The 26,809-nt window shown below is 35.5% G+C and overlaps 1 protein-coding gene and 1 pseudogene across 1 annotated transcript; both read left to right on the forward strand.

Moving 5' to 3' along the window:
- Positions 1–3,588: 3,588 nt before the first annotated feature.
- Positions 3,589–3,858, forward strand: LOC125823278 (mitochondrial import inner membrane translocase subunit TIM8-like; annotated as a pseudogene).
- A 9,640-nt stretch (positions 3,859–13,498) lies between these two features.
- On the forward strand, positions 13,499–26,620 carry LOC125823309 (putative glucose-6-phosphate 1-epimerase). The gene is made up of 9 exons (XM_049502702.1): positions 13,499–13,670; positions 14,680–14,754; positions 16,232–16,288; positions 16,367–16,527; positions 16,617–16,757; positions 24,611–24,704; positions 24,799–24,898; positions 25,295–25,542; positions 26,200–26,620. The coding sequence occupies exons 1-8, from the start codon at positions 13,566–13,568 to the stop codon at positions 25,507–25,509; spliced, it is 948 nt and encodes a 315-aa protein (XP_049358659.1). The 5' UTR covers positions 13,499–13,565; the 3' UTR covers positions 25,510–25,542; positions 26,200–26,620.
- The last annotated feature ends 189 nt before the right edge of the window (positions 26,621–26,809 follow it).

Raw genomic sequence — 26,809 nt, forward strand, 5'->3', positions numbered from 1 at the left:
TTAAAAATTTGTACAAATATTCAAATTAAGAACTATATATAAATGCAAAGGTCAATACACACAAGATTGCACTAGATACTTGCTACATATCATGTCTTTTTTACTACATAGCGAGGTCATTGTATTCTAATCCTACTAGTAATTTTTTTTTTAAAATCTTCTTCTTCTATTAGTACTCGTATTGCAATAGTGTTAAATTATGTATGTTCATCTTGCAAATAAAAGATAAACATAATTTGATGGTAAGTTGTAAAATACATAAATATAAATTTAAAAAGCAGAAGAAATCACATAATAATACACTACTAAGTATGCCCCAACTCACTTTGATCTTTCGGTAAATCTCCTTATTTCATTTGCACTAAAGAAAAATCGTAATGATAATATCTTTAGGAAAAAAAATTCTAGTGTTCACATACTTCTAGTTTGTGTTGCTAGAATTTTACTACTAGAATATTAATAACCTTTGAATGAAGTCAAAACTTATCATAAACATTAAATAGGTACCTCATACATGAATATATATATTTATTATAAGCTAATACCAATGAAATCAAGAAAACAGAAACAAAATGTAATAGGTAGAGTTATTCGGAACTCCAATGACAACTGAATATTTGATTTTGTTGGTGTTTTTCAAAGTGTCACCCTACTATTGAAATTAGAGGAAACTACATTACTAAATAGGCTCTATCTTGCTCAATACTACAATATTACTCTACTTCATATTAAATATAGAATTCATGCTAACCATAAAGATATTTAGGCAACATACCTCACTTGATTTGCTCTCTAGCTCTATGATTGTTTTCTCAAGTGATAACTTTTCACTCATAATCCTTCTTTTTGTTTCTTTTGTAGTACACAACACAGTACGAGCTCTCAGCTCTTCTTGAAATCTTTTGTAAGACCTGTGTCATGCCCCAAAGTCGAGGGGCGCAACTAGCTCCTAATGCCAAAACTCAGGCCCGAGCCGACCCTGCTGAACCATTTGCTACTAGCGCATGGCAGCCACACGCAATCAAGAAAACAAACAAGTATATCTCGGCTTAAAACTAAGCCCTCGGCCGGCAAGGCCCCTGTCAACTGATCTATAAAAGAAACAACTACTCCCAGGAGATCATATAAATAAATATCCAACTAGCACATAAGTCCTGATTGGGCCATCGAGGCCACCATGATATCTATACCAAAACTAAAAGTAGGTATATATCAATACAATACATCAAACAACTCACAAGCTTCAACAACCCAACAACATAGACCAGTATGGCCATAACGTAGCTATACACCCTACACACTAGTCTGCAAGCCTCTAAGAGTAGTAAAGATTAGCGGGTTAGGGCCCCATCCTACCCATAAAGATATATACAACAAAAGGTAACAAATCTCCCAACTCTGGCAGCTTCGGAGGAAAGAGGCTAGCCAACTGGATAAAAGTCAATCCTGCTGCTGAGAAGATCTACTCAGTCGTCTGTCAGGACCTACATGCATGAATGCAGCTCCTCCAAGGCAATGGGGCATCAGTACAAAATAATGTACAAAGTATGAAGGACAATAGACTATGATGAGGTATCCTGATATACTGGAATAATCTGATAAATAAATCAAGGATAAGATAAGTGTACTAACCTGCTCCTAAATTTAAACTTATCAAAAATAATAAAACAACAACCTAACCAAGCCCCCATAAGCTCGGCAGGTACAAACAGCACATAAGACCACCTACTCAGGCCCCCATAAGCTCAAAAGGTGCCAATCAGCCTATATACCCCTATCGGTAGTCCCCTAGCCCCGTATGCAGTCACATAGCCCTCTTAGGCAGTAATATAGCCCCGTAGGCAACACATAGCTCTCTTAGGCATCAATATAGCTTATAGACAACTCATAGCCCTCTTAGGCAACAATATGGCCTTGTTGGAAGCACATAGCCTTCTTAGGCGTCAATATAGCCCTGTAGGCAACTCATAGCCCTTCTAGGCATCAATATAGCCTCGTAGGCAACTCATAGCCCTTTTAGGCTTCCATATAGCCCTATAGGTAGAACATAGCTCTTCTAGGCATAGATCAGATTTCTGCAGCTAACCACAATAGCCCAAGGGCAATAATAACAATCCAATCGCTAAAAGCGATCAATTTAGTTATAAGCAACCTATACAAGTAGCCTCTAAGTCGTGTCCAACATAGGGACGTTACTAACTGAATAAGAATCCCGACAAGAGAGGATTATATCAACTTGAGCAGCCAACAATCAACAATCACGGCTACAAGTATATCAAGGATAACAACCCAAATACATTGCTTCTAAGCTTTAAGGAAACATGCTGTAAGTAGGGAATAGCCTTAACATACCTTTTTCGCTGAATTCACATGTCCTAATAACTTTAATCACAACCCCCGTTGATACTACAACAAGGCAGGATCATAATCAACACAAAAGAATAGAAGATACAACAAAAATCCGATAAAAGATATGTATTTCCGTCACAAATTGCTATTTGCGACTTATCAAAGCTAGAGTCGATGAAAGAAGGGTCTTACATCAAAACTTTAAAATATGCCCAAACCCCTGTTGTCCACTCACCAAAGTACGATATGCTAGGAAATTGATAAAACAGTAACTTGTCTTGTCCTAGAAGTGGTTTTGTAGGTTTTGTGAGTTTTCTGGTTCTTAACTAAGGAAAATGAAGGAAATGTGAAGAAAAGTCGAAGAAGATGATATATATAAAGTTCCACCGACCTAGGGGACCCACCTCACCTTCCTGCTTTGCGCAGTCTTGCAAAAATGCAAATATCTCTCCATTTTGAAGTCGTATGAACAAACGGGTTGATGCGTTGGAAACTAGACTTGTAAACCTTCGATTTCATAGGTAGAGGGGACCATAACTCTTAATAGATTAGGAGAAAACGTCCGATACATTTGACCCAAATTTCAGACAAATCTTTAAAAAGGAATTTACAGTAACTTTCGCCAACTTTTATTTTGCCACTTACCTAACTTCAAAACTTGAGATACAACACTTGAACACTTAAAATATCACATAACACATCATTCTTAATTTATTACCCACCCTCCTGGGCTTTCCACGAAGATACGAGTCAATTTATACATTTCAAAAAGTCGGGGTGTTACAACCTACAAGTGAAATTCACATGAATTTGTGTTCTATAGTTGACTAATTTGGACAAAGATCAAAGTCCATAGTCAAATCTATAGCTCCACCTAATTATTTGCTTCAATGAACTCCTTTAGAATATTTTTCTTCAAACCTTGAGAACCCAACTGATGTTAGTATACAAGAAAAATCTCTATTTCATATTACTAGCAGCATATACCTCATACATTCAACATTCAATTCTAAATTTGCATAAATAATAGCTAGATTAATCATTTTGTTGTTTTTAACAACAATTCCTTTTGGATTTGAATATGACCTTTAGAAGTTCTAAAACCTTAACAACAGATTCAAAAAGAGACATCTTTTCAAATTTTACTGCTGCTTCTCCAGCTACAAGGAAAATCTAAATAAAAAATTCTTAACCATTTTCACGAAAATCAAAAACTAATATTCGTTCCCCAAAAGTTGCATGGATCCTTCAACATTTAGGTCTCCCGTATTGGAGCAACTCTTCAATCAAGAGAAGGAAAGGGTCATGGTCAATAAAGTAATTGCAAAGCTTACAAGTTCCTGCTAGGACAAATGCGTGACTGGTACTTCTAGAAGCAAGTTCTGCTCTAGTGAATTTAATTGTTTAAGTCATTGTGCACAATGATAGATGGAGATGAGTATGATCATAATGAAACGATTTCAGAACATGCACCGAAGAAAGATTGACCTTATAAAATGGACTCCATAATCTTTTTTGGTTCCTTCAAAGTTGAAACTTCAAAGAAATTAGAAAGAAAATGTAGTAAACTTTTCTTATTGCACAATACAGTTTATGTGGTGTTATTGATGTTATACGTTACTAAATGATGAGAGATGCTCTAATTTTTATTTAAAAAAAGAAGAAAAAGTCATAGAAAAATAAATTACTTCTTTATTCAATAATCCAAATCCTAATATCTCCATGCATCTTTCTTACGTTGAGGAAACTCTAACACAAGACTAAGAACATACATTGCTACACTCTGTCGTTTCTGTAGAACCCTCTAAAGTAGTCGTTGTCGTAACCTATAATCATATTCTTGAAAAAAAAACCTTTTTAAATTGATACTCAAGCTGATAATTTTTGTAATTGAATATTTGATTTCTTGTGGGAATTCACAAATAACAATTAAGTTAATGTTTTTCTCCAACGACAGAGTAATTGACTTGCGGAAGTGAAAATAAATCTAACCACACTTATAAGTAGTAGAAACATAATAATTGTTAGTTCATAATGAAGAGATATTTTTACATGATAAAGTGTTATTAGTTGAGGTCAACTCACTGACAATTTCTCATATGATTATTTTCGTGAATCCAATGTAGCCATTTCATGGAGAGTGTTTCAGAATACTTGTCTTTCTATACCTATCATCAAGTAGAAAGTTTGCAATGATGCATGATATATTGGTAAGCATCCAATTGTGAGATACACCATTTTTAAGGAAATTAAACACACATTGCTTGAAGTACAATACTGCTAACATAGTCAAAGAAAGAGCTTCCAAACACATTACTTTTCTCCAATCCTTTCCACATGATTCTCATTCATTGACTCATTTTGCTTTCTCTTGTACAACTATGAAAAGAAAAAATCACAATAAAAATTCACCTTAACTAATTAATTGGATAAATGTTGGCAACAATTTTAGCAGAATGTGTTTTGTAGTTTATATATCTAAATATTCAGAGGGGAGAAGGGGAGGAGGCACCAAAATTTTAATAGAAAGCAAATAAGTAACAATGCCTATCACCCAATATTAATAGAGCAAGCTGACTTTAAAAAAGAAAAATATTTTAGTTTCCTCCTTGTAATACCTATCTTTAACACACCTCTAGATCTCTAAGACAAAGAAATTGAATTCTTTCTTCTCTACAACAACCACAACAAATGTAATTTTTTCCAAGTTTGTAAAGTTATAATTCAAGAACACAATGAAAAAATGATTTGCAATCTATTTGAAGAATCCATCTCTTACAATCACAAGCATGAAATGGGTGGAATTTTACATTTTGGAGGTGATATAGCAAATACTGAACAATTAACATGAATGAGTGCCGACGTCAAATTTGTGTGTTAACATCGACTCAATCGAATTGACTCTACATTCACTCCGCCACAACTCAATTTCTACGCCCTGATTTAGAACATTCAAAGAAATAAAAAAAAATTACAAACTAAAATTAGAGGAAAAGAATCTTACCATATCAAGTCTTAATCAAAGCATTGAAAGAGAAGTAAAAAGTAGTGATTTTAAGGTCTGAACGAATTGAAGAAGGTGAGAGTTAAATGTGAAATTAAAAGAGGGAGCGAAATTTTGGGGAAAAGTACAAAGAGGAAAATATTACCACTTTATTTTCACTAACAGTTGAGAAAGATTAATTAATTTAAGGCGACAATTAAAGACACGTTGTTGAGAAAGTAAAATATTTCTCCAACAATGAAAAAACTTTTAGTAACAGTACAAATGTTTTGTTGCAAATTTAATTATATTTTAAATTTATTATTTTACTTATATAATATGGCAACAAGATTATAATATTTGGCAATAAAAAAAACTCATTAGGTTTCCAATTCATACCCTTTTCAAGAGGTATGGATTGGAGATATGGAAGATACATTGGTCGAAGCTTCTTTCAAGAAGTTTTCATTTCTCCAAGAACTTCACGTTAAAAGTTTTAGTATATGGCAACAATTAAATTACGTTGTTGCCATTTTCTTATATTTAGCAACAAAATTATGATTGTTGAGAAAAAGTTGTTGCTAATTCTATATTTTCTTGTAGTGTGTATACCCACAGAGGGGACTTATAAACCTACGGGGGCACGTAGTTCTGGGACTATTCGGGTACGCTGAACCCTAGTCTACTCGGTATTAAGCTACTCCTAATTAGAATGTATTTAACAATTTATGATTGAATTTCTATAATACATAACTCAAAATACTGACATACAAACTCTGAGAATGCAACAATTATGATTGTTAATGTGGCATTCGTAAACTGAAGCATGTATATCTTGAAATCACTGACCTATCATGTGTAATTCATGGACTAAAAGAACTACATAGCTAGGGTTCTGAATATCATACAAGAAACTAAGCAATAACACGATAATCTAATTTGGATCATTCTAACAGCTAAAACCAACAATTTCTAACATTCAAGAAGCCCTAAGTCTAGATAATATTAAGGGAATCAAGATTCTAACTGAAATCTAGGGACCTAATGGATGGAAGAAACCTATTAGTGAAATCCCACATACTTGGTGATGAAATTCACGGAGAAATATTTCGATTTCAGGGCTGGAACTGAATAAAACTCGTTGCATTCTTGAACTAGGGCTTGGTCGACTCTTTCTCCTTCTTTTCGTTCAACTTGATGAATTTTTGGAGATTGAGTTGGCTAGGGTAAGCTCTAATTAAGTTACTAGGCTAAAACTGACAAAAACTACGTTGTTTAGGGGTTAAATGCCGTAGTTTAGGGGTCCAACGCATGAGGAAAAGACCAAACGACCCCTGACTTAAAATATACTGAAGCCACCTATGGACTGATTGACGGTCTGTGGACTGATCCATGATCCGTCCTTTTAGTCCGTCGATCGTCCTCAAAGGATGGGTTTTGGGGGTCCTGAGGGTCTCGACTAAGGCTGGGCACCAGATTGGACCGAAACCACCGGATCGGAACGAGACGGTTTGATCGGTTTGTTGACCGATACCTGGATGAACCGGATCGGAATTACCGAGATAGATACTAGGTTCCGTCCCGTCCCACTATATACCGAGATGAAACCGGAACGGACCGAAATGGAACGAGATGGGATAAACGGGACGACACATATAGCTATTTCAAAAAATAATAATTTTTTTTAGTTATTTTGATTTTTTGAATTACGAAAATATGAATGTTTATATATTTTTCTAAGTTTAAATTAATTGTTTTGAAATTTAAGTTTTGAATTTATAATGTAATTTTACTTAAGTTTATTTTAAAGATTTTTTTTTAATTTTTACTTATTAAATTTGCAAGTTTAAGTTTAATAAAGTTTTTTTTGTTTTAAAGTTTTTGAGCTTAAGTTTTCAAGATTTGAAATTTTGAAGTTTATAAGTTATTACTTATTAATATGTTATAAGTTATACTTATAACTTGTAATTTAAATAACTTAAGTTTGTAATTTTAAAAAATTAAATAAAAGTAAGGATAAAACAATGACACAAATTAAAAAAATATCAATCAAATCCAATTTTTTTTTGAAAAAATGCCTATATATAAATTATAAAATATGAAATATAAATTAATTAATGAAAAAATATTAACCGAAATCGGAAAAAATCGGGACAAACCAGTACCGATACACAGGTATCAAATGGTGATACCGTTTCGTTCTGAGTACCGGTTCACGGTGTCCCATTTCGTCCCGAAGACTACCGGACCGGAATGGTACCAGAACGGTGCCGAACTGGTACCAGTACAACCCAGTCCGGTGCCCAGCCTTAATCTCGACCTACGGACTGATCGATGATCTGTGGACTAATCCACGATCCGTCCTGTCAGTCCGTCGATCGACTTCAAATGATGGGTTCTAGGGGGTCCGGAGGGTCTCGACCTATATATGGACTGATCCACGATCCGTCCAGTCAATCCATCGATCGACTTTAGATGATGGGTTCTGAGGAGTCCTGAGGGTCTCGACCTACGGAGTGATCGATGATTCGTGGACTGATCCACGATCCGTCCTGTCAGTCTGTCGATCGACTTCAGAGGATGGGTTTTGGGGAGGGCTGCAGGTGACCATCCACGAACCACCAAGATGGACCGTGGGTTATCCTACGGTCCGTGGGTGGCAACCGTCGATTGCACCTGCAACTTCTGGAAATCTGTTGATTTGGTTTGTTTTCGAATACGGGTGTTACAATCAGTGAGTACCACTACACCATTATCCTCTTATTTAATTAATAATTTCATAAGATTTGATTCAATTCATCGCTTAACTGAGTACCTATCTATGGAGTCAATCTACTACATGACCTGGTATGTTGTTATTCCTCCATTGATTAATTTTTCTTTACAACCTCTTATCATATGCCAGTATTGTGTAAAGCCTTCATTGATTGTTTGTTGCTCTAGTCACACAAAACTTGTTTTGGTATTTTCTTATGTGTAAATTTGGAATTTGTAGTTTTTCCATTTGCAAGATTCTTCTTCCTTCAATTGGTACATGTTCAATATTTGCATATTTAGTATGATTTGTACCTGCAAAAGAAAAAAACTATGTTAGAAAAAAAATCTGAGACTTTGTTCCCTTCTCTTAATATGTGAGTTACCTCCACCAGATTAGGAACCTTATCTTTTAGCCAATTGATTTTTTTCACCTTCATTGATATGGTCCAAGGGACTTCCCACACTTTATTAATTATGTTCTTAAGAGCTAATGAATTTGTTTCCAAAGTAATTGACAGTAACTTCTGAGTTACATAGAATTCAAGCCCCATTCTGATTTCTATTACTTTAGCCTCGCCTCAAGTACTGACCCTTCCCCTATTGTTCTTGTCTCAGCATATACAAACCCTCCATTGTCGTTCCTCACGCAAAAGCACTAGACATAGGCCAGGGTTGCCTTTACATGCCCCATTAAAATTACATTTGAAATTATCCTTGTTTGAGGCATTCCAAGTAACAACTTTAGTGATTAGGATCAATGTATACTCCTCCAAATATTAAACAATAAAAGGCCAATTTATAGGAACATTATTTAGCCATGGATACTTAGTAACAGTAAACAAATAATTGTTTATGTTAATCTCTGATAATAAACAATAAACATACATCCTCCCTCCATGATATACACCATTCATTCTTTTTCATATGTGTCAAATCGCCATGGTAGGTAAGATATTAAAAATAGTCTTCAATTTTGAAGCACAATCAACTTGCCACCACTTAAGAATGTTAATCTTTAACTGATTAAAAGGATCTTTAACCTCAACTGCAGCAACCAAGTAATTCCCTACCATTTTTGAATAAGGATAATCACAAAATAGACTATGAAAAGTCTCTAGAACAATTGTATTGCAACAATAACATGTCACATTCTCCACCACCCTTACTTACATCAAAAAAATGTTTCTAGTAAACAGTTTTTAACAATACTATCAAACAAGCTCTTAAATCTCCCCCAAATAATCCTCAAGTAAATTCGTATGTATCAAATTACCATGAAAATTTGCACATCTATATAAATTCCCATGAAATAATTCATATGAATATCCATAAGTATGTTTTCATGTGGATTTCCTTTAATTACTCAAAGATTTATTTCGATTTTCTTGTCGTATATGCCTAGAAATTTTACATGCGAAAATATTATCTGAGATCATTTTTTTCAAGAAATTTGGAGATAAATTTTTGCGCATAATCATGGTGAGTTTACATGCAGAATTTTCTGGAAAAGTTTGTTACGCCCCAAACTCAAGGGGCGCAACTGGCTCCTAATGCCAAAACTCAGGCTCAAGCCGACCCTGCTGAACTATTTGCTACTAGCGCATGACAGCCACAAACAGTCAAGAAAACAAACAAGTATATATCTCGACTTAAACTTTAGCCCTCGACCGGCAAGGACCCTATAAACAGATCCATAAAAGAAACAGCTATTCCCAAGAGTTCATTTAAAGAAATAGCCAACTGGTACAGAAGTCCTGATTGGGCCGTCGAGGCCACCATGAACTCTATACCGAAACTGAAAACAGGTATATCAAGACAATGCATCACACAACTAACAAACTTCAGCAAACCAACAAATTAGGCCAGTATGGCCATAGCGTAGCTATAAACCCCACACACTAGTCTGCAAGCCTCTAAGAGTAGTAAAGATTGGCGGGACAAAGCCCCAGCCTACCCATGAAAATATATACAACAAAAGCTAACAAACCTCCCAACTCTGGCAGCTCCGGAGGGAAGGGGCTAGCCAACCGGATAAAAGTCAATCCTGCTGCTGAGGAGGTCTACTCGATCATCTATCAGGACCTGAATGCAGCGCCCCCAAGGTAATGGAGCGTTAGCACAAAATAATGTACAGAGTATGAAAGGCAATAGACTATGAGGAGGTACCCTGATATACTGGAATAATCTGATAAATAAATCAAGAATAAGATAAGTGTACTGACTTGCTCTTAAATCTAAACTTATCAAAAATAATAAAACAACAACCTAACCAAGCCCCCATAAGCTCGGCAGGTACAAACAACACATAAGACCACCTACCCAGGCCCCCAAAAGCCCAAAAGGTGCTAATTAGTCTATATACCCCTATCGATAGTCCCCTAGCCCCGTAGGCAGTCACATAGCCCTCTTAGGCATATGTATAGCCTCGTAGGCAACACATAGCTCTTTTAGGCATCAATATAGCATATAGGCAACTCATAGCCCTCTTAGGCAACAACATGGCCCCGTAGGTAACTCATAGCCCTTCTAGGCGTCAATATAGCCCTGTAGGCAACTCATAGCCCTTCTAGGTGTCAATATAGCCATGCAAGCAGCTCATAGCCCTTCTAGACATCAATATAGCCCTGTCGGCAGAACATAGCCCGTCTAGGCATAGATCACATTCTTGCAACTAACCACAATAGCCCAAAGGCAACAATAACAATCCAACAGCTAAAAGCGAGCAATTTAGTTATAAGCAACTTATACAAATAGCCTCTAAGTCGTTTCCAACATAAGAATGCTACTACTGAATAAGAATCCCGATAAGAGATGATTATACCCACTCGAGCAGCCAACAATCAACAATAATGGCTACAAGTATAACAACGACAACAACTTAATTACATTGCTCCTAAGCTTTAAGAAAACATGCAGTAAGAAGAAAATAACCTTAACATACCTTTTCGCTAAATTCACGTGGCCTAACGACTTTAACTCATAACTCCTTCAATACTACAACAAGGTAGGACCATAATCAACACACAAAAATAAAAGATACCATGACAATATGATAAAAAAATATATATTTCCATCGCAAATTGTTATTTGCTGCTTATAAAAGTTAAAGTCGATGAAAGAAGGGTCTTACCTCGATCTTAGGTTTGTAATATGCCTCAAAACCTTCAAATATATTCAAACCCTTGCTGTCCCAACACTAAAGTGTGATATGCTACGAAATCGATAAAACAAATTATACCACGATGATGAGCCCAACGCGTAGAACAACTTTCGTCAAGGACTTAAGTCGAGAAAATCTATACTTCACTTGATCCTAGAAATGGGTTTCTCTAATTTCTCTGGTTCTTGGCTTAAAAATGAAGAAAAAGTTCGAAGAATAAGATATATGCAACATTCCACCGACCTAGGGCCCCACCTCACATGTCTGGTTGTGCAGTCCCACGAAAACGCGAATATCTCTCTATTCTAAAGTCGTATGAACAAACGGTTTGATGCGTTGGAAACTAGACTCGTAGACCTTCGATTCGATAGGTCGTGGGCCCCATAACTCTTTATTGATTGAGAGAAAACCTCCAAGACATTTGACCCAAATTTTAGAGAAATCTTTAACAAGGAACTTACGATAACTTCCGCCAACTTTTATTTTGCCACTTACCTATCTTCAAGACTTGAGATGCAACACTTGAACACTTAAAATAGGACATACCACATCATTCTTAGTTTATTACCCATCCTCCTTGTCTTTCCATGGAGATATGAGTAATTTTAGACGATTCGAGAAGTCGGGGTGTTACAAGTTCAATCCGCATGTAGAAATTGTCAATATGTAAATTTTTATGTTTTCGCATAAAAATCTATAGGTAATTTTTGCGGAAAAAAATCATAGGTAAAATCTCTAGGTAATTAACATTTTTCTAGTAGTAGAAATTAAACAAATAAAAAATGGAACTAATAACCTAATTAAAAAAAATCTAAATCATAACCAAATCATTAAATCAACAATTCATTACTGATAAACTAATTTAAAAACTCGATTCGACTTATCAATTTCAATTTGATTTTGCATAACGCTAAGCAAAATAATACATACCTTGCACAACGATAGGAACACTACTCTTCATTGATAATTAATGTGTCAATCAGAAATATGCTAGAATTTGGACTAGAACGTATTCTGAAATTATCTATCAAGTATTATTATATTCATCGATGAAATTTGTAATTTTAGTTGATCATTGAATTTGCCGCAGTTAGCGAAAGTCTAAAAGATACTACTTATGATTTTTTTTTGTTAGACCAGTAAATACATTCAAAAATGAAAATTTGTTTCGTATCTTATGATGCCTAGTTATTAACTTTGGAATAGCATATATGATAGAAATTGCCCATACATTTTGATCATTAATATCATTTTATCTCAATTTATATATTAACTTTTTTACTACGACACTCGAATATTCCAAAATGTTTGGTACTATTTTATTAAGGTGTTATCTAAAAAAAAAGGATAATTAAGAAATTTAAATATTTTAAAGTTTATTAAATATTTTAAAACTTGTATATCCCATTAAAATTTGAAATGATATGATAATTATTAAAGTATGGTATTTAAGTAAATTTGTTTGTATCATCATATTATTTTTTCTCCTAATAGTATATGATATATATTATTTTTATATTTTTTAAAATTACATATTTTAAAAAAAATTTACTTGTAAAGTTTAGATTGACAACTTGATATAAAAATAATCACATTTATATCTCATAAATTAAATTCATAAAAATCAGTTTGTATACGAGATAAGGTGAAATATCTCAAAATTAAACATGTCATAAAATTTATATCATATTTAATAGACAATATAAATTTATCTCAAAATAAATTAATACAACATTATAAACTTTATTTCAAACTTAATACTAAAATATTTTTATTTAACTTAATATTATTTTGTCTCATCAAATAAATGAGATATATTAATCCATAAATTATAATTTCAAAATCATAATAATCTAGTGGGTGTACCAAATATAGTAAATTGGTAAAAATCATTCTAATGAAGTTTTGGTGATGTGGGGTTGTCTTAAACGGAAAGAAGAAGAAAATAATTTGGTATTTTATAGTATATTATATTATATACTCCTTTTATATTTTTCGCTTTTCTTTTTAGACGGTTTCAGAAAAAAACACATTTCTATATTAAATAACTTAATTTTAAAATAGGATTTAATGATTTATAGTTACAGATAATCTTTTATTTATTTTAAACCACAAATTTAAATTTTGGTGTCAAGTCAAACTAACAAAACAAGAAACGGTAGAAGAAAGTGAAAAAGTTTATTTTAATATAATTAATTAATTAATATGATATGAATATGAATATGAATAAATAAAGGTGAATTGGGGAAAAAAAGAAAGCGAAAAGGGTATATTGTATTGATCGAGAAGATTGTGAATTGGTGAAATTTAGGGTGTATGATGACGTCTTCTACTAGTGAGAAGCCATTAGTGGAGTTGACGAAGGGCGTTAATGGCCTTGAAAAAGTGATTCTCCGGGAGGTTCGCGGCAGTTCTGCCGAGGTACCACCAAGCATTTTCGTTATTCTTAATGTCATTGAGATCTTTACCCATTTTGTTAGAGATCTTTACTTTTTCCGTGTATTTGGTTTTCTGGGTCATTTTGAAAAAATTATGATTTCGAGTTACATGTTTGATTGATTTCTTGAATCGTTAGATTTATGTGAAGTTTTGCTTTTATGTGTAGGGTTAGGTATGGGGCAAGTAGGTACAGGGATCTGAATCCATGTTGCATGGTGATTGCCATTGTTTGAAATGCTAATGTGGTTTATTTTGCATTGTTTTAGTTTCTGAAAGTGGATGCATCACTAGAAACCCATAATATTATACTTAATAACTCCCTTTTCAGCCACCTGGAGTGGCTGATATTTTCAAATAGTTGACTATTGTATTTGAGTATTTTATTCTTGATGATTGGTGTTGAACATTGTTGGATGTACTTTCAAAATAGAAAGTGAAAGGGATTAAACCTCTCAAATCTCTAGGAGAGCGAGAGTGTGATGAAACAGATCTGTACCCCATGATAAGTTCTTGCATTTGAAGATTTCATTGATCAATGACCTTGCTCCTTGTGCATGCTTTTACATATGTAGCTGTCATTGACTTAAAATTTTTCCTTATCCAAAAAAAAAATAAAGTAGCCGACTCACATTAGTCTGTGAAGAGTAGTCAGGGAAGTTGTGTATATAAATTAAGCTGGTGATGCTGTTGCCATAATTTTCCTGATTTTCCCTTCATTTCTTAGTTCTTACTACTGACTCGGTCAACAGAATCAGGTTTTCTTTTTGGGAGAATGTCAAGCATTATAAGGTTAAAAAAAAGAAAAGAAAATGTCAAGCATTATGTTTCTTTTTTTGGGTGGAGTGTCGGTATTATTTTCCTGTTTACAAGATGCAAAATTTGAAGTTTCTATGAAGCTCTTTTTTGTCTTCAACATGTCATTATATTATTTTTATGTTTTTGGCATTTAGTTTAGTTATCAATATCCCTTCTTAAGTGTCCTCCTTTGTAGGTGTATCTCTATGGCGGTCAGGTGACGTCTTGGAAGAATGATCTCAGAGAGGAATTGCTCTTTGTTAGTAGCAAGGTACTTTTCATTGTTATCTTCTTGGTGGAATTCTATCCGAGCTAGTTAGAAAAATGAATTTTCTGTTAGTTTCCAATGTATTCTGATCCCTACTTTTAAAATACTTATGGATCAATTCCTATGGCAATGTTTTGGTTGGTGAAGGGAAAAGTTATTTTAAAAATTCCTGGATTGTATTGTTACATGGAAATTTTTTCATCCTCTTCCGGTTGTGAGCTTAAAGAGTTTCCTCCCTTTGCTGACCAAACTATCTTTTTATTTGTTATATGATATCAATAACACATGGTTCGTTGAGTGTTTAACATTTAGTTCTTGTGTTGGTTGAACATGCTGAAAAGATAAATGACTAGTTTACTAGGGTTTTCAAATCTGGAGACCTTGCTTCTACAACCTTAGTGCAAATGTGAGCAACTGTATTAGTTACCCTCATCTCAAAAAAAAAATGTGAGCAACTGTATTCTGTTTATAGAAGTACTTCCCCCCTGAATGGGACAAGGGATTTCAATAGGGCATGTACGTTTTGCAGATTAGGGAACATAAACAGTAGCCTATGTCTTGGAAAAATTCCTTACCTATTTTTTGCTATGTTACACTGATCCTCCAAAGCCTCTTGCCGAAACCATGTCAATCCAGCACAAATTACCTACCTAAGTAAAGTTATTGCTACTTTGGGAATGAAAAGGTGGTATTCTATGTCTCTATCACAACAAGACAAGTAAAGGTGGTGGACCACTGTTTTCCTGGGGAGGGGAGTTGTTATCCTCATGTGTGTTGTATATATATTCACACGAAGTATCAGAATACGCTTCTACTGTATGACAGTATGAGATACCGTTATGGAATTCTATGACTTGTTTATACTTGCTTTAGTCCATTGAATTTTCAGTTAATTACTTCTATACACACTATACAGTTCTTAGTCTTGTCTTAGAACATGTACTCCTATTATCCTTGGATATTTAGCCGATGACAAATCTGACTTCTATATCTGCACCTATATTTATTGCACCTGTCTTCAATAGATTTGCTATTGTTGATACTAGTCAGATAATGGTGGACTTTCTCAGAGTTCTTGTTAAATTCAATCTTCTTGCTTTTTGAATGAGATGGTAGTTGTGTATAGTTTGAATGCCTTCTTTGTTTCATTTGTATAACACCCTTTGTTAAGTGGCATATCCTTTGTACTCATTCTAGTACAAGTCCCCCCCCCTCTTTTTGTTTTGTTTTGATCTTGAAGTTTTCTGTTTGTTTAACCAAAGTGGGGTAAAAGAATATTTAAATCCTTGTTATTGAGATTTGAACTTTCTTTTCTTGATTCTTTAATGCTGGCTATAGAACCATTTACTGCGACAAACTTCACTTGGTAAATTGTCATATATTTTTTGTTGGATATGAGGTTTTTTCATGGTATAATTGGATGAACATGAAGATATAGATTCATAATCGTATTACTTTCTAATCCACTACACCTTCGCAGGCCATCTTCAAGCCTCCAAAAGCAATTCGTGGGGGTATTCCTATATGTTTCCCACAGGTATTTGATTTTGAAGCATCTTCATGGTTTTTCTAGTGGTTGCTCATTTTGGTAAAACATAGGCTGTTTTCTTTGCAGTTCGCAAATCGTGGCCCTCTTGAGTCGCATGGATTTGCCCGAAACAGGTTTTGGAGCATTGACAAAGATCCACCTCCATTTCCTGCATCTACTTCTTCTAGGGCTTTTGTTGACTTGATACTGAAACCGTCTGAGGAGGACTTGAAAATTTGGCCTCACAGGCATGGATGAATACTGTTAATATACATATTAATCTTTTATTAGGTTTTATTGTTACTTTCTTCTTACATGGATCAATAATCATTTTTAGTTTTGAGTTTCGGCTGCGGGTAGCTTTGAGTCCTGCTGGAGATTTGATGTTGACGTCTCGTATTAGAAACACCAGCACTGATGGAAAGCCTTTCGCATTTACATTTGCGTATCACACCTACTTCTCTGTTTCAGACATCAGGTATGGTTACCCTGTGGTTTTATCATTTTCTTCTTGTTTCCTCCGAATTCTAGGAAGTTCACAAACTTAATTGCAGTTAAAATGATTGATATATTGTGATGATAAATAATATTTCCTTTGTATTTCCAAGAAAAATCGTGCTTGGTAATGAAAAGATTCAGTTGTGAATTACTAAATATTTTTACTAGTGAAAATATGAAAGGATTAGACTTTCTAATATGAGGTGTCTTTTTCTCTTTCACCTTCACTTATAGGATTGACAAAGGGGACAAAAATATGAGTGAGTGTCTTGTGTACATGTCTTTTGCTTATTATTACTATTATTATAACTTGCACAAATTTTGGTTGATTTAGGTTTAATATAAATATTGTACCTTTTGAAGTAAATAAGAGTTTTACTTATGTATATAGCGAAGCACCAAGTTAATGCAGGACTTAAAAAATAGGGTAACCCCCACGTTCAAAACATATTACTGTTGTAACGAGCTAATGAGTTAAGCATCTATACTTCAGAATATTTACAGGTGTAGCTTTACCCTCAATGCCTCTGGTCCAACTTTCCATATCACCCAGCAAACACAAGCTGGACTTGATCTAAGTACCTGCTTTACTTTTTCTCATAGTATCACATTTCATAAACACTAGTAATACATTAAACACTATTAGTACATTATACAACCAGATGGCTCACCAAGTAGAGGTTGGCAATCTCAAGGATACCCACTTCATCGAGTGAGTCAATCTTGTCTCAAATAGTATCCCATGTCTTACAATCTCCACTCTACATGGAGCAAGTTCTCATCGACAAAGATGAGGTTGGAATTAATAAAGACCAAATCTTCTGCTCTTTGTGGTGTTATTTTGTTTCTTTTTCCTAGTGAACATAATCTGTAGTCCAACTTCTATAATAACATGATAGCTGAGTTGAGCTGAACTAGAAGCTAAAATTTGGTGTGTAGGTGCATGTATGACCGTCCATGGCCGTAAAGTCATTGGATCCACCAATGCTTTACTAACAATACATTCATACTTAAAGGAGCTCCCTTATTTGTTGGAAATTAGCACATTTTATCACTAATTTATTCCGTTAAGAGGTTCTTTAAATCATCTCTTAAAATGCACATGCTTCTGGTTCGTATCATCATCTAGTTTTTCTAAAAGTGGACAGTGCCAAAAAAGAATTTGTCTCTAATGGAGAAGAAAGAAGCTAAACGCATGGTTCTTCAGGACGAAGTGCACAATTTGATAATTACGAAAAATTCTTTATTGGTAGAAATTTGAATGAACATGTGTGTGAATATAATTACGGTGACTGGGTACATGGGGATATGGTACTCTAGGAATGAAGGAAGAAAGGGTATTTTAAATTTCGATTTAGTTTATGATTTTATTTTAGCTCTATAGAAATGGTGCTAATCAGTTGGATAATATTATCAGGAACGACATTACTAAGCTTGTTAAATTGCCAAGAGTCATTGGTGAAGAAGTGACTAACAAGAGTTTTAGTAAACTTTCGTGAGCCTTGAACTAGATTAGCTAATGCCCCTTTACCTGTCCAGTTGTCCCACCAAAAGTTAGAATTGTTAGCTTGAATCTTCCCGAGAATGTGAGGCTCAACTTTTTTCTTGATTTTCATCAAACTTTTCCAAGCACTAGAATCAACAGAAGTAGGATTTTTTTTCACGGGGTGAGCTCTTTTACAAGTCTTTATTTGGTGGCAATAACAGGTCTATAAAAATTTCATTTATAAAAGCTTTTACAAGTCCCTTTAGGAGGATTCATAGCCGAGAGTGTATATAAGGGCATAGAATCTACTCTCTAGTCCGCGCCTGATAAGAACCATTCTTCCTCCATAAGAGAACGTCCTGCTTTGCCAACATTCAATTTTTTTTTTACAATTTTTGCCAACATGCCATCAAAATAACAAATCTTTTTTCTTCAACTGTAAATGAGAAATCCCAAGTTAGGTTAAAGGCAAGCTTTTGTCCCTGTAACCCATCATTCTTCTCATTTTATTGATTTTATGAGGAGCTGTGTTAGGCAGTGATGAAAAAGCTTTTATAGACCTGTAATTGACTTATTGTCACCACTGAAAATCACTATACTTTCTCATACTCTTGTCCAAACTTTCTTTCAAGGAAAAAGCCTTACCAAATACTATACCCATACTCTTGACCAGGTGTTTTCTCATACCTCCTAATCTGTTTGTGAATCAGTTATATAGACGTGTTATTACCACCATTGGAAATCACTATATCATCTGCATAAGCAAGATGATTCATGATAGGACCACTGAGGTTCATTCTAAAAGAAGAGAAATTGTTGCCATAGATTCGGCTTTTGAGAAGTCTTGTTAGTATTTCCGTGCCAATGATGAACAAAGATGGGGACAAAGGGTCCCCATGCTTGATAGCTTGAGTGATGAGTCGAGATGAAAAAACCAACTCTGTTGCCATTTATCAAAATAGAATACCACACATTAGTAATACTCATAATTAATATTTAGCGAATTCATCAGAGAAGCCAAATGAAATTTTTTTCATGAAGTCCTACAATGTTGGAACAGGGATGGAAATGCAGGAAAAAATGAGAAGAGATGGAGGATTGTTCCAGCTTGCATTTGGTGGACAATTTGGAAGGAAAGGAATCAAAGATGTTTTGAAGGAAAACAGAACAATATCCAGAAGATAAAGACTAATTGCCTAGGGCTTTATTATTTTTGGTGTAAGCAGGTAGTGATAGGAGATGCTGAAAATGTGTTTAATATTATTGACTGGTTGTAACTAGAAGATCCTAGGAATGATGTAAGTAAAACTTTTTGGAGGGGGACTACACTTTGATGTAGTATACCTGTGGATATATAGAAGTAATGTTACCTTTCTCAAAAAAATAAAAATACCCATGGCATCCTGTTGCAAGCTTTAGCCATATCCAACTTCATAATCATATTACGACCTTGGATGTATTTCTTGATGGCTTGAGGGATTTCTTGAGTCAGGAGAACATTCTCAGTAATCAATCTTCCTTTTAGGAATCCACTTTGATGCTGAGAAATCAGCTTACCAAGCAAAGGTCTGTTAGAAAGGATCTTGGAGGTGAAATTGCTTAGACTGATAGGTTGAAGGTCGGAAAAGCTATTAGGAGAGTCTATCTTGGGTATAAGAACCAAACAAGTATGGGTATAGAATTTGGTAAGGCTTTTCCCTTGAAAGTAAGTTTGGATAAAGTCCTTTATGTCATTTTGGATGATGTCCCAACACGTATTGAAAAAAGTTCCAGTGTAGCCATCATGGCCAGCAACTCTAGATGCACTCATACCGAAAATAATAGATTTGGTCTATTGTAAGTCAGGCATGACAGTCAGGAGATAGTTATTAGGGCCAACAACACTAGATGCACTTATAATGAAAACACCAGATTTAATCTCTTGTAAGTCAGGCATGACATGCATGGGGTGATAAAATCCAGGATGGTATGATCATTAAAGTGGTGAGGAATATTAAATAGATGTTCAAAATGGTGTACATCAGCTTTGGCGATCTTGTCATTACCTTGAACCCACATGTTTATGTGATTTTTGATCCTTTGTAGTTGAAGTCTTCTTCTCGTGTCGCTAATCAAGCTATGGAAGTACTTAGTATTATGCTCATCCTCTTCAAACCAAGTGGCTTGAGATTTCTGCTTCAATATATTCTCTTGCATGCTCATCCATCTTATGTATTTAGCTTGGCCCCTGTTGAGATCTTCCCTGCTCTGCTTATTAATGTTTCTGACATCACATGCTTCTAAATCAATCATCTTATTCTCCCATTCATAGACATTGCCTATCACTTCTCTTGACGAGTGACTGAGTTTCTTGCTAAGAAGTTTTAGTTTCTGTTAAAACCTCCACATAGGATAACTTGAAATGAGAGTATTCCAAATATCTTCCACCACTTGTCTGAAGGAAGGTTGATCAACCCACAAGTCCAAAAATTTAAAGTATTTGATACCATTCTGAGAGTTGTTATGACACTTGAGTAAAGGGGCCTGTGTTCAAATCCCGATCTAGAAAGATATTTGATAACATTGGATTGATAGCACTGAGTCCACTAATCATTTATTTATGATTATTCTCCCATCCATAGACATGATCAAAGATGTTGCCTATCACTTCTCTTCACCACTGACTGAGATTCTTGCCAAGAAGTTTGAGTTTAAGTTGTTATCTCCACATAGGATTACCTGAAATATGAGTATTCCAAATATCTTCCACCACTTGTCTGAAGGAAGGTTGATCAACCCATAAATCCAAAAAATTAGTATTTGATACCATTCTGAGAGTTGTTATGACACTTGAGTAAAGGGGCCTGTGATCAGATCCTAATATAGAAAAATCTTTGATAACATTGGATTGACAGCACTGTGCCCACTCATCATTTATGATTATTCTTCCACTCATAGACATGATCAAAGACGTTGCCTATCACTTCTCTTGATCACTTGCTGAGTTTCTTGCTAAGAAGTTTGAGTTTCTGTTGTAACATCCTCATATTCACCTCTACCCTCCCAAACATCTCTTTATTTCACACCCTTGTGTCTTTTTTAAGCAAATATAACTTCTTGGCAAGTCTAAAGGAAGGCCTCCCCCCACCACATAATTACTTCGCCATTTAGCTACTCTCCCCGAAATCAACCACATTTTCTCGAATTTAAAAGGAGATCTCATTCTCCTTAGTCCTTCCTCTGCTACCATCCAACAAGATGGGTGAATGGTTCGATAGCAGTCGTGGAAGAGGAACCTGGATAACATTGGGTGCCAACTCATCCCAAGAAGTAGACACTAAAAATTTATCTAGTCTCGATTTGGAAGATGAGTCCTCCGATCTGGATCAATTGAAATTGGCGCTTGTTTAAGGCAAGTCAATAAGAGAAAAAAATGTTAATAAACTCCGAATACTCCTTCATGGCCTTGGACATCACCCTACACCCAAACCTCTCCTTCGGGAATCTTATGGTATTAACCCCCCCAACACCCAAGGTATATCCCATCTCCCTGTACCAACACCTTACTCCTCCCAAATAATTCTCCTTTGAGCCCGCCCCACAGATCCATAGATACCCCAGAAACCCCATTCCATTATCAAAAGGCCCACTTGATAAAATTTATTATTGGATATTGCCATAGCCAAATAGACAAAAAGGATTTGGATTTGCATATTAGAAAAATAAAATAAAATGAAAGGCTTATTGCTTAAGAAGAAAACAAAGGAAGAAGTAAATAAACTGAAGTAGCAGAAGAAGAGGCATTGCAAATTTGAGAACGAAGACAAGCATGACAATGAGAATACTGAAGTATACATGCAGAGGAGTCGTATTACTCAATAACAATACGTTCATTTTCACCCTTCTTTTTTGTTTATTTTTATATCTTCGTTTTGAGTAAAATTTACTCTTTCGCCTTTTAAAGTGAGGCTCAAAGAAGCAGTTGTTTCTTGTTGGATCACTTTGTACTTTATGTATCAACACACTTCTATGAAGAGCTTCACATAATCCATGAAGCAACCAAGCCTTTTTTGTATCACTCAATCTGCTTAAGCTATGAATCGATGGCTTTTTTGTTCCTGTCCTCTTATAGTGAGTCTATTGACTCATATCAAACCACTGAAGTATCAAATATTCGGCTTACACAAAAGCAGTTTGGAATATAACATGTTTGAAGGAAAACAATTTTTTTCAATTTATTAGATGCTTCTGGTAGACTTTGCAGGTTTGTCATTCTTGATTGTTGATGTCTGGTCCTCCTAGATAAGCACAGCAAAAGTTATTCTGAGGCTCTTCTAATATTCCCAATGTGATGTTCAGGATGTGAAAGGGAGTCTTCCTTAATTACTCCTTCTGTCCCAATTTTTTTTTTGATAAAGAAAAGTTGTATTCCTCAGCAATGAGGGTATGCTGGCAACCATCAAAAAGATTTACATCAGTGACCCAAAAAAGACCAACTCAAGAAATTGCTACTAAACTTATAAAGAAGAGAAAAAATTTAAAATCTGTCCAGCATCCTCTATACCCTCCCTCATTACACCAAAAACAGAAGGTCTTCATACAACGCCATTTGATCTTTTGTACTGATTCTGCAGTATTTTCCATACACCTCTTGTTTCTTTCTCTCCAAATAGTCCACCATACACAAGAGGGTATCATGTTCCACCATTTCTTCTAGCTCTTACTCCCCCCTCTTCTCACCCAGCAACTAAGAAGGTCTGCAGTGTGTTCTGGCATTGTCCAGTTTGTGTGTGTTCTGCTTAGAAAAATGGTCCATAATTGAGCAGTGACTTTGCAATGGAGGAATAGATGGCTATTAGTCTCATTTGTCTCATTACACAGTGAGCATCAGGAAGCTATTTCAAAGCCTCTTCTTTGCAGCTTCTCATGAGTTAGGCATGCCCTTCTAGCCACTAGCCATGAGAAACACCTCACTTTAGTTGGCACTTTATTTTTCCATACCTTACTCCATGGTCCGGAGATTCCCCTGGAAGTTCCTTCACTTTCCTATTGTACAATCTGCTGACTGACAACATACCATCATGATTGTGTTTCCAAATCATTACATCAACTTCCAGATTTGTGCCCTTGAAATCATCTAGTGTTTGTAGCATCCCGGCTACTCTCCCTATCTCCCAATCATTTAGTAACCTTCTGAAGCTGAAATTCCACCCTTGTTCAGACCATACCTCATTTACCATTGCATCTTGAGACGAGCTGAGGATATATATATCCGGATAGGAAGACATCAAGGAATCCTGACCAATCCAGAAAAGAACCCTGGTCCCATTCCCCAGGCACACTTTTCTTTTTAGTTTGTCCCTAAAAGAATCTCACCTTTCCATAATTGGAAACAATTTAACTTTTTTTGAACTTGGAAACAATTTAACTTTTAAATTTCTCTTTTATCCTATGACATGATTTATAGCCATACAAATGGTGAATGACTATGTTAGACCACAAATTTCAAAAGTATTCTTTTTTTTTTCTTAAACTTTATGTCAAGTCAAAGGGTGCCTCTTAAATTGGGACGGAGGGAACATTATTTTAAGATATGTTTTAGCAATCTTTCTAGAATTTTATGTCTTAGTAAACTTTTGGAAGACCTAAACTTGGTTGCCTCTTTGTCGGGATTTATGTAAAAAATTTGCTCAGGCGCTCGGCGACAAAAAAGGAAGTGTGTTCACCTCCTCTTGCTCTTCTTTTCTCTCAACTGTCATCTGGCCTCTCTTGCTATATCACATCATCTTTTTAATCATTAAGCTTTAAGAATAAAGAACACAAATTCATTGCCTTGTTTCTTCATCCTCATCTTTTCCTCTTTATTTTTAAGCACTTTTAGAACTAGAGAACCTACATTGAGTTTTATTAAAGTGAAGAGGAAGTCTCAGTACTGCTTCAAGTTTATTGATCTGCTAGTTAAATAATTGTTAGAAAGCCCCATATTGGGTGTAGTGGGATAGGTGGCTCTCCTTGTATGGTCTTGGGCAATCCTTACCTCATGAGCTAGCTTTTGGGGTTGAGTTGGGCACACGGTCCATTGCTTAGCATGATATCGGAGCAGGTAGAGATTCCGAGTTCGAGTCTCACCGTCACCCATTATTAAATGAATATCCACGTGCTTGACTCATATATAGAATCAAGCCCGCACATGAAGGGGGGGGGGGGGGGTGTGTGGAAAACATTTTTAAGTAAATAAAAGTTGCTCTCTAATAGCTTAAGTTTTTGATAGGATGCTCACAGACTTAAACAAGAATAAAAACATTTCTGTAAACTTCTTGTCCCGGAATTGATCTTTTGAACTAATCATATCATTTCTCATTTTATAGTGAAGTCCGTGTTGAGGGCCTTGAGACACTTGATTATCTTGAGAATAAGGAGAGATTCACTGAGCAAGGCGATGCAATTACTTTTGAGTCTGAAGTGAGAATCTTATCAGCTGGTGCTTCAACTATTTCCTTTCATTGCTTTAGCACTTATGATTCATCTCTTGTGATGTCTGTGCCATGTTCTTTAGGTGGACAAAATATATCTCAGTACCCCCACAAAAATTGCGATCCTGGATCATGAAAAGAAACGGACATTTGTTATTCGTAAGGATGGGTTACCGGATGCAGGTAATTGACAATCTTTGTAGCTTTCCTGCGTGTATGAGTTTGATTTATTTGAAGAGTAAGTTGGTTTGCTGATTGCAATAAGAGAAAAGTCAATTCTTTTGTCCTGCTATACTGGGTTCGGAAACTTGATTATCTAGGAGCTCATTTTCATGTCAATCTTAGTGAAAGAATCACTATTTTGTGCTTCATATAAATAAGAGCTTGATCTTCTAGGGTTTTTTTCCTCCCATGCCACTCTTCAGTATATCTTAATTCTTGAACAAATTGTTCAGGCATGTAGCAACTCAATATTTGTAGAATGTATGGGTGGAGTATCTATCAGTAATAAACTGTTCATGGTAGTTGTTTGGATTTTGTAATGGAGAGTGGCTTCTCTCTGTAATTTCTTCTTCTCAGTTGTGTGGAACCCTTGGGACAAGAGGGCAAAGGCCATAGCTGATTTTGGAGATGAGGAATACAAGCACATGCTGTGTGTTGAGGCTGCTGCAGTGGAAAAGCCTATCACTTTGAAACCTGGTGAAGAGTGGAGAGGAAGACAGGAACTTTCTGCTGTTCCTTCAAGTTATTGCAGTGGCCAGCTTGACCCAAAGAGAGTTCTCCTTGGCAGCTGAGAAAAGCTTTTTACTGGTTTATATTGTGTACAGGTATGTTGCCGACTCAATACATAGTCACAGGTGCTCAGCAATTCAATAACTACTAGGGGATCTTCTGAAGTAATGTGACATAATCACAAAAAATTATAAAAAGCCATTTAACAGTTCAAAGTATGAAATCAGATTATGGACTCAGTCCTTTGGTTTGTGTTTGGGTGCAGAGGGGACACTTTTGGGGCGGGGGTGGGGGATGGGGGGGTCAGAAGAGGAGTGGCTTAGTTGATTTTCAGAGTCAGACACGTCTTTGTTTATGAGTGGTGTGTTCTTAACAGAAAGGTGAAAGGGAAACAATGTGTATGTGAGCCCTACAGAATAGTATTCCTTCTGATTAACTGTGTCAATATCTTGTAAAATTGACTGTAATCTCTGCTATTTTTGTTAATGTCTGTAAACTGCGGTCAATAGCTTCCCATTCACCTTAATCATAGCTGTTGGTATTGTTATGAGGTTGACTGTAATTGCTAGATATTATCAGTGTCATTCCCAATTAACAAAAGTTGTATCATTACCTCAGTTTCTCTGATGGTTCTAGATTGAACATTTTGTAGTATCTTCCGGTTCCAGTTCTTTATAGTTGTTTAATTTTGTCCTTGATTGTCTTCCTACTTTTTCCAGTCGTTGAGATTTATTACTTCTTTGCTGCTGCAGGTGCTTTGTTGCAATTTATGGTTGGAGTGCAACAATGACCTCTGCCAAAGACCCTTTACTCTTGTCCTATTTTATATTTTCTATACCTTGGGTTGGAAGGTGAACTTCTTGAGTAGCCAAGTTGTTGAATAATACTTCGGTTAATGGTCATCTAATATTTTGGTATGATCTCAGTTTAAGGAAGGCGCATGGTCTAAGGACTGTCAAAAGAATCATAACTGTTGTCATAAACAAGTATAATATGAATCTTCTGCCACACTAGTATACTGTGGGTCAAAATGCCTTTTTTTTTGGGCACTTGAGGCTCCACAGAAGTTGATCCAAGTTCTGAAAATGTATATATAGATCTCAACTGGTTATTATGTTTCCTCTATTACCCTTGTTTGTTTGGATCTTATGTGATTGCACTCAACTTTGCGAATGGTGTTGTACCGAGTAGTGACATTTTCGGTGTCTAGTTGCCTGAACTTGCATGTCTTGGTGTCAGTTGGTTTGGAAATCTGGTGCACTTGGCACCTCTATTGTTTGAAGGCTTAGGTAGATGTGGTGTCATAGCCACTCATGGTTTTCCACTCACGTCACCGACTCTTAGCCTTTACGCCGAATAAAT

The sequence above is a fragment of the Solanum verrucosum genome, unplaced genomic scaffold (assembly GCF_900185275.1).
Source record: "Solanum verrucosum unplaced genomic scaffold, falcon-dt-bn FXZP01000214.1, whole genome shotgun sequence".
NCBI classification, from domain to species: domain Eukaryota; kingdom Viridiplantae; phylum Streptophyta; class Magnoliopsida; order Solanales; family Solanaceae; genus Solanum; species Solanum verrucosum.

What these genes read in the sequence shown, in the direction of transcription:
- LOC125823309 (XM_049502702.1), top strand. Translation starts at nt 13,566, where the DNA reads ATGATGACGTCTTCTACTAGTGAGAAGCCATTAGTGGAGTTGACGAAG. An exon ending in TTCGCGGCAGTTCTGCCGAG is followed by an intron (nt 13,671 to 14,679) that starts GTACCACCAAGC and finishes CCTCCTTTGTAG; the next exon opens with GTGTATCTCTATGGCGGTCA. An exon ending in GGATGGGTTACCGGATGCAG is followed by an intron (nt 24,899 to 25,294) that starts GTAATTGACAAT and finishes TCTTCTTCTCAG; the next exon opens with TTGTGTGGAACCCTTGGGAC.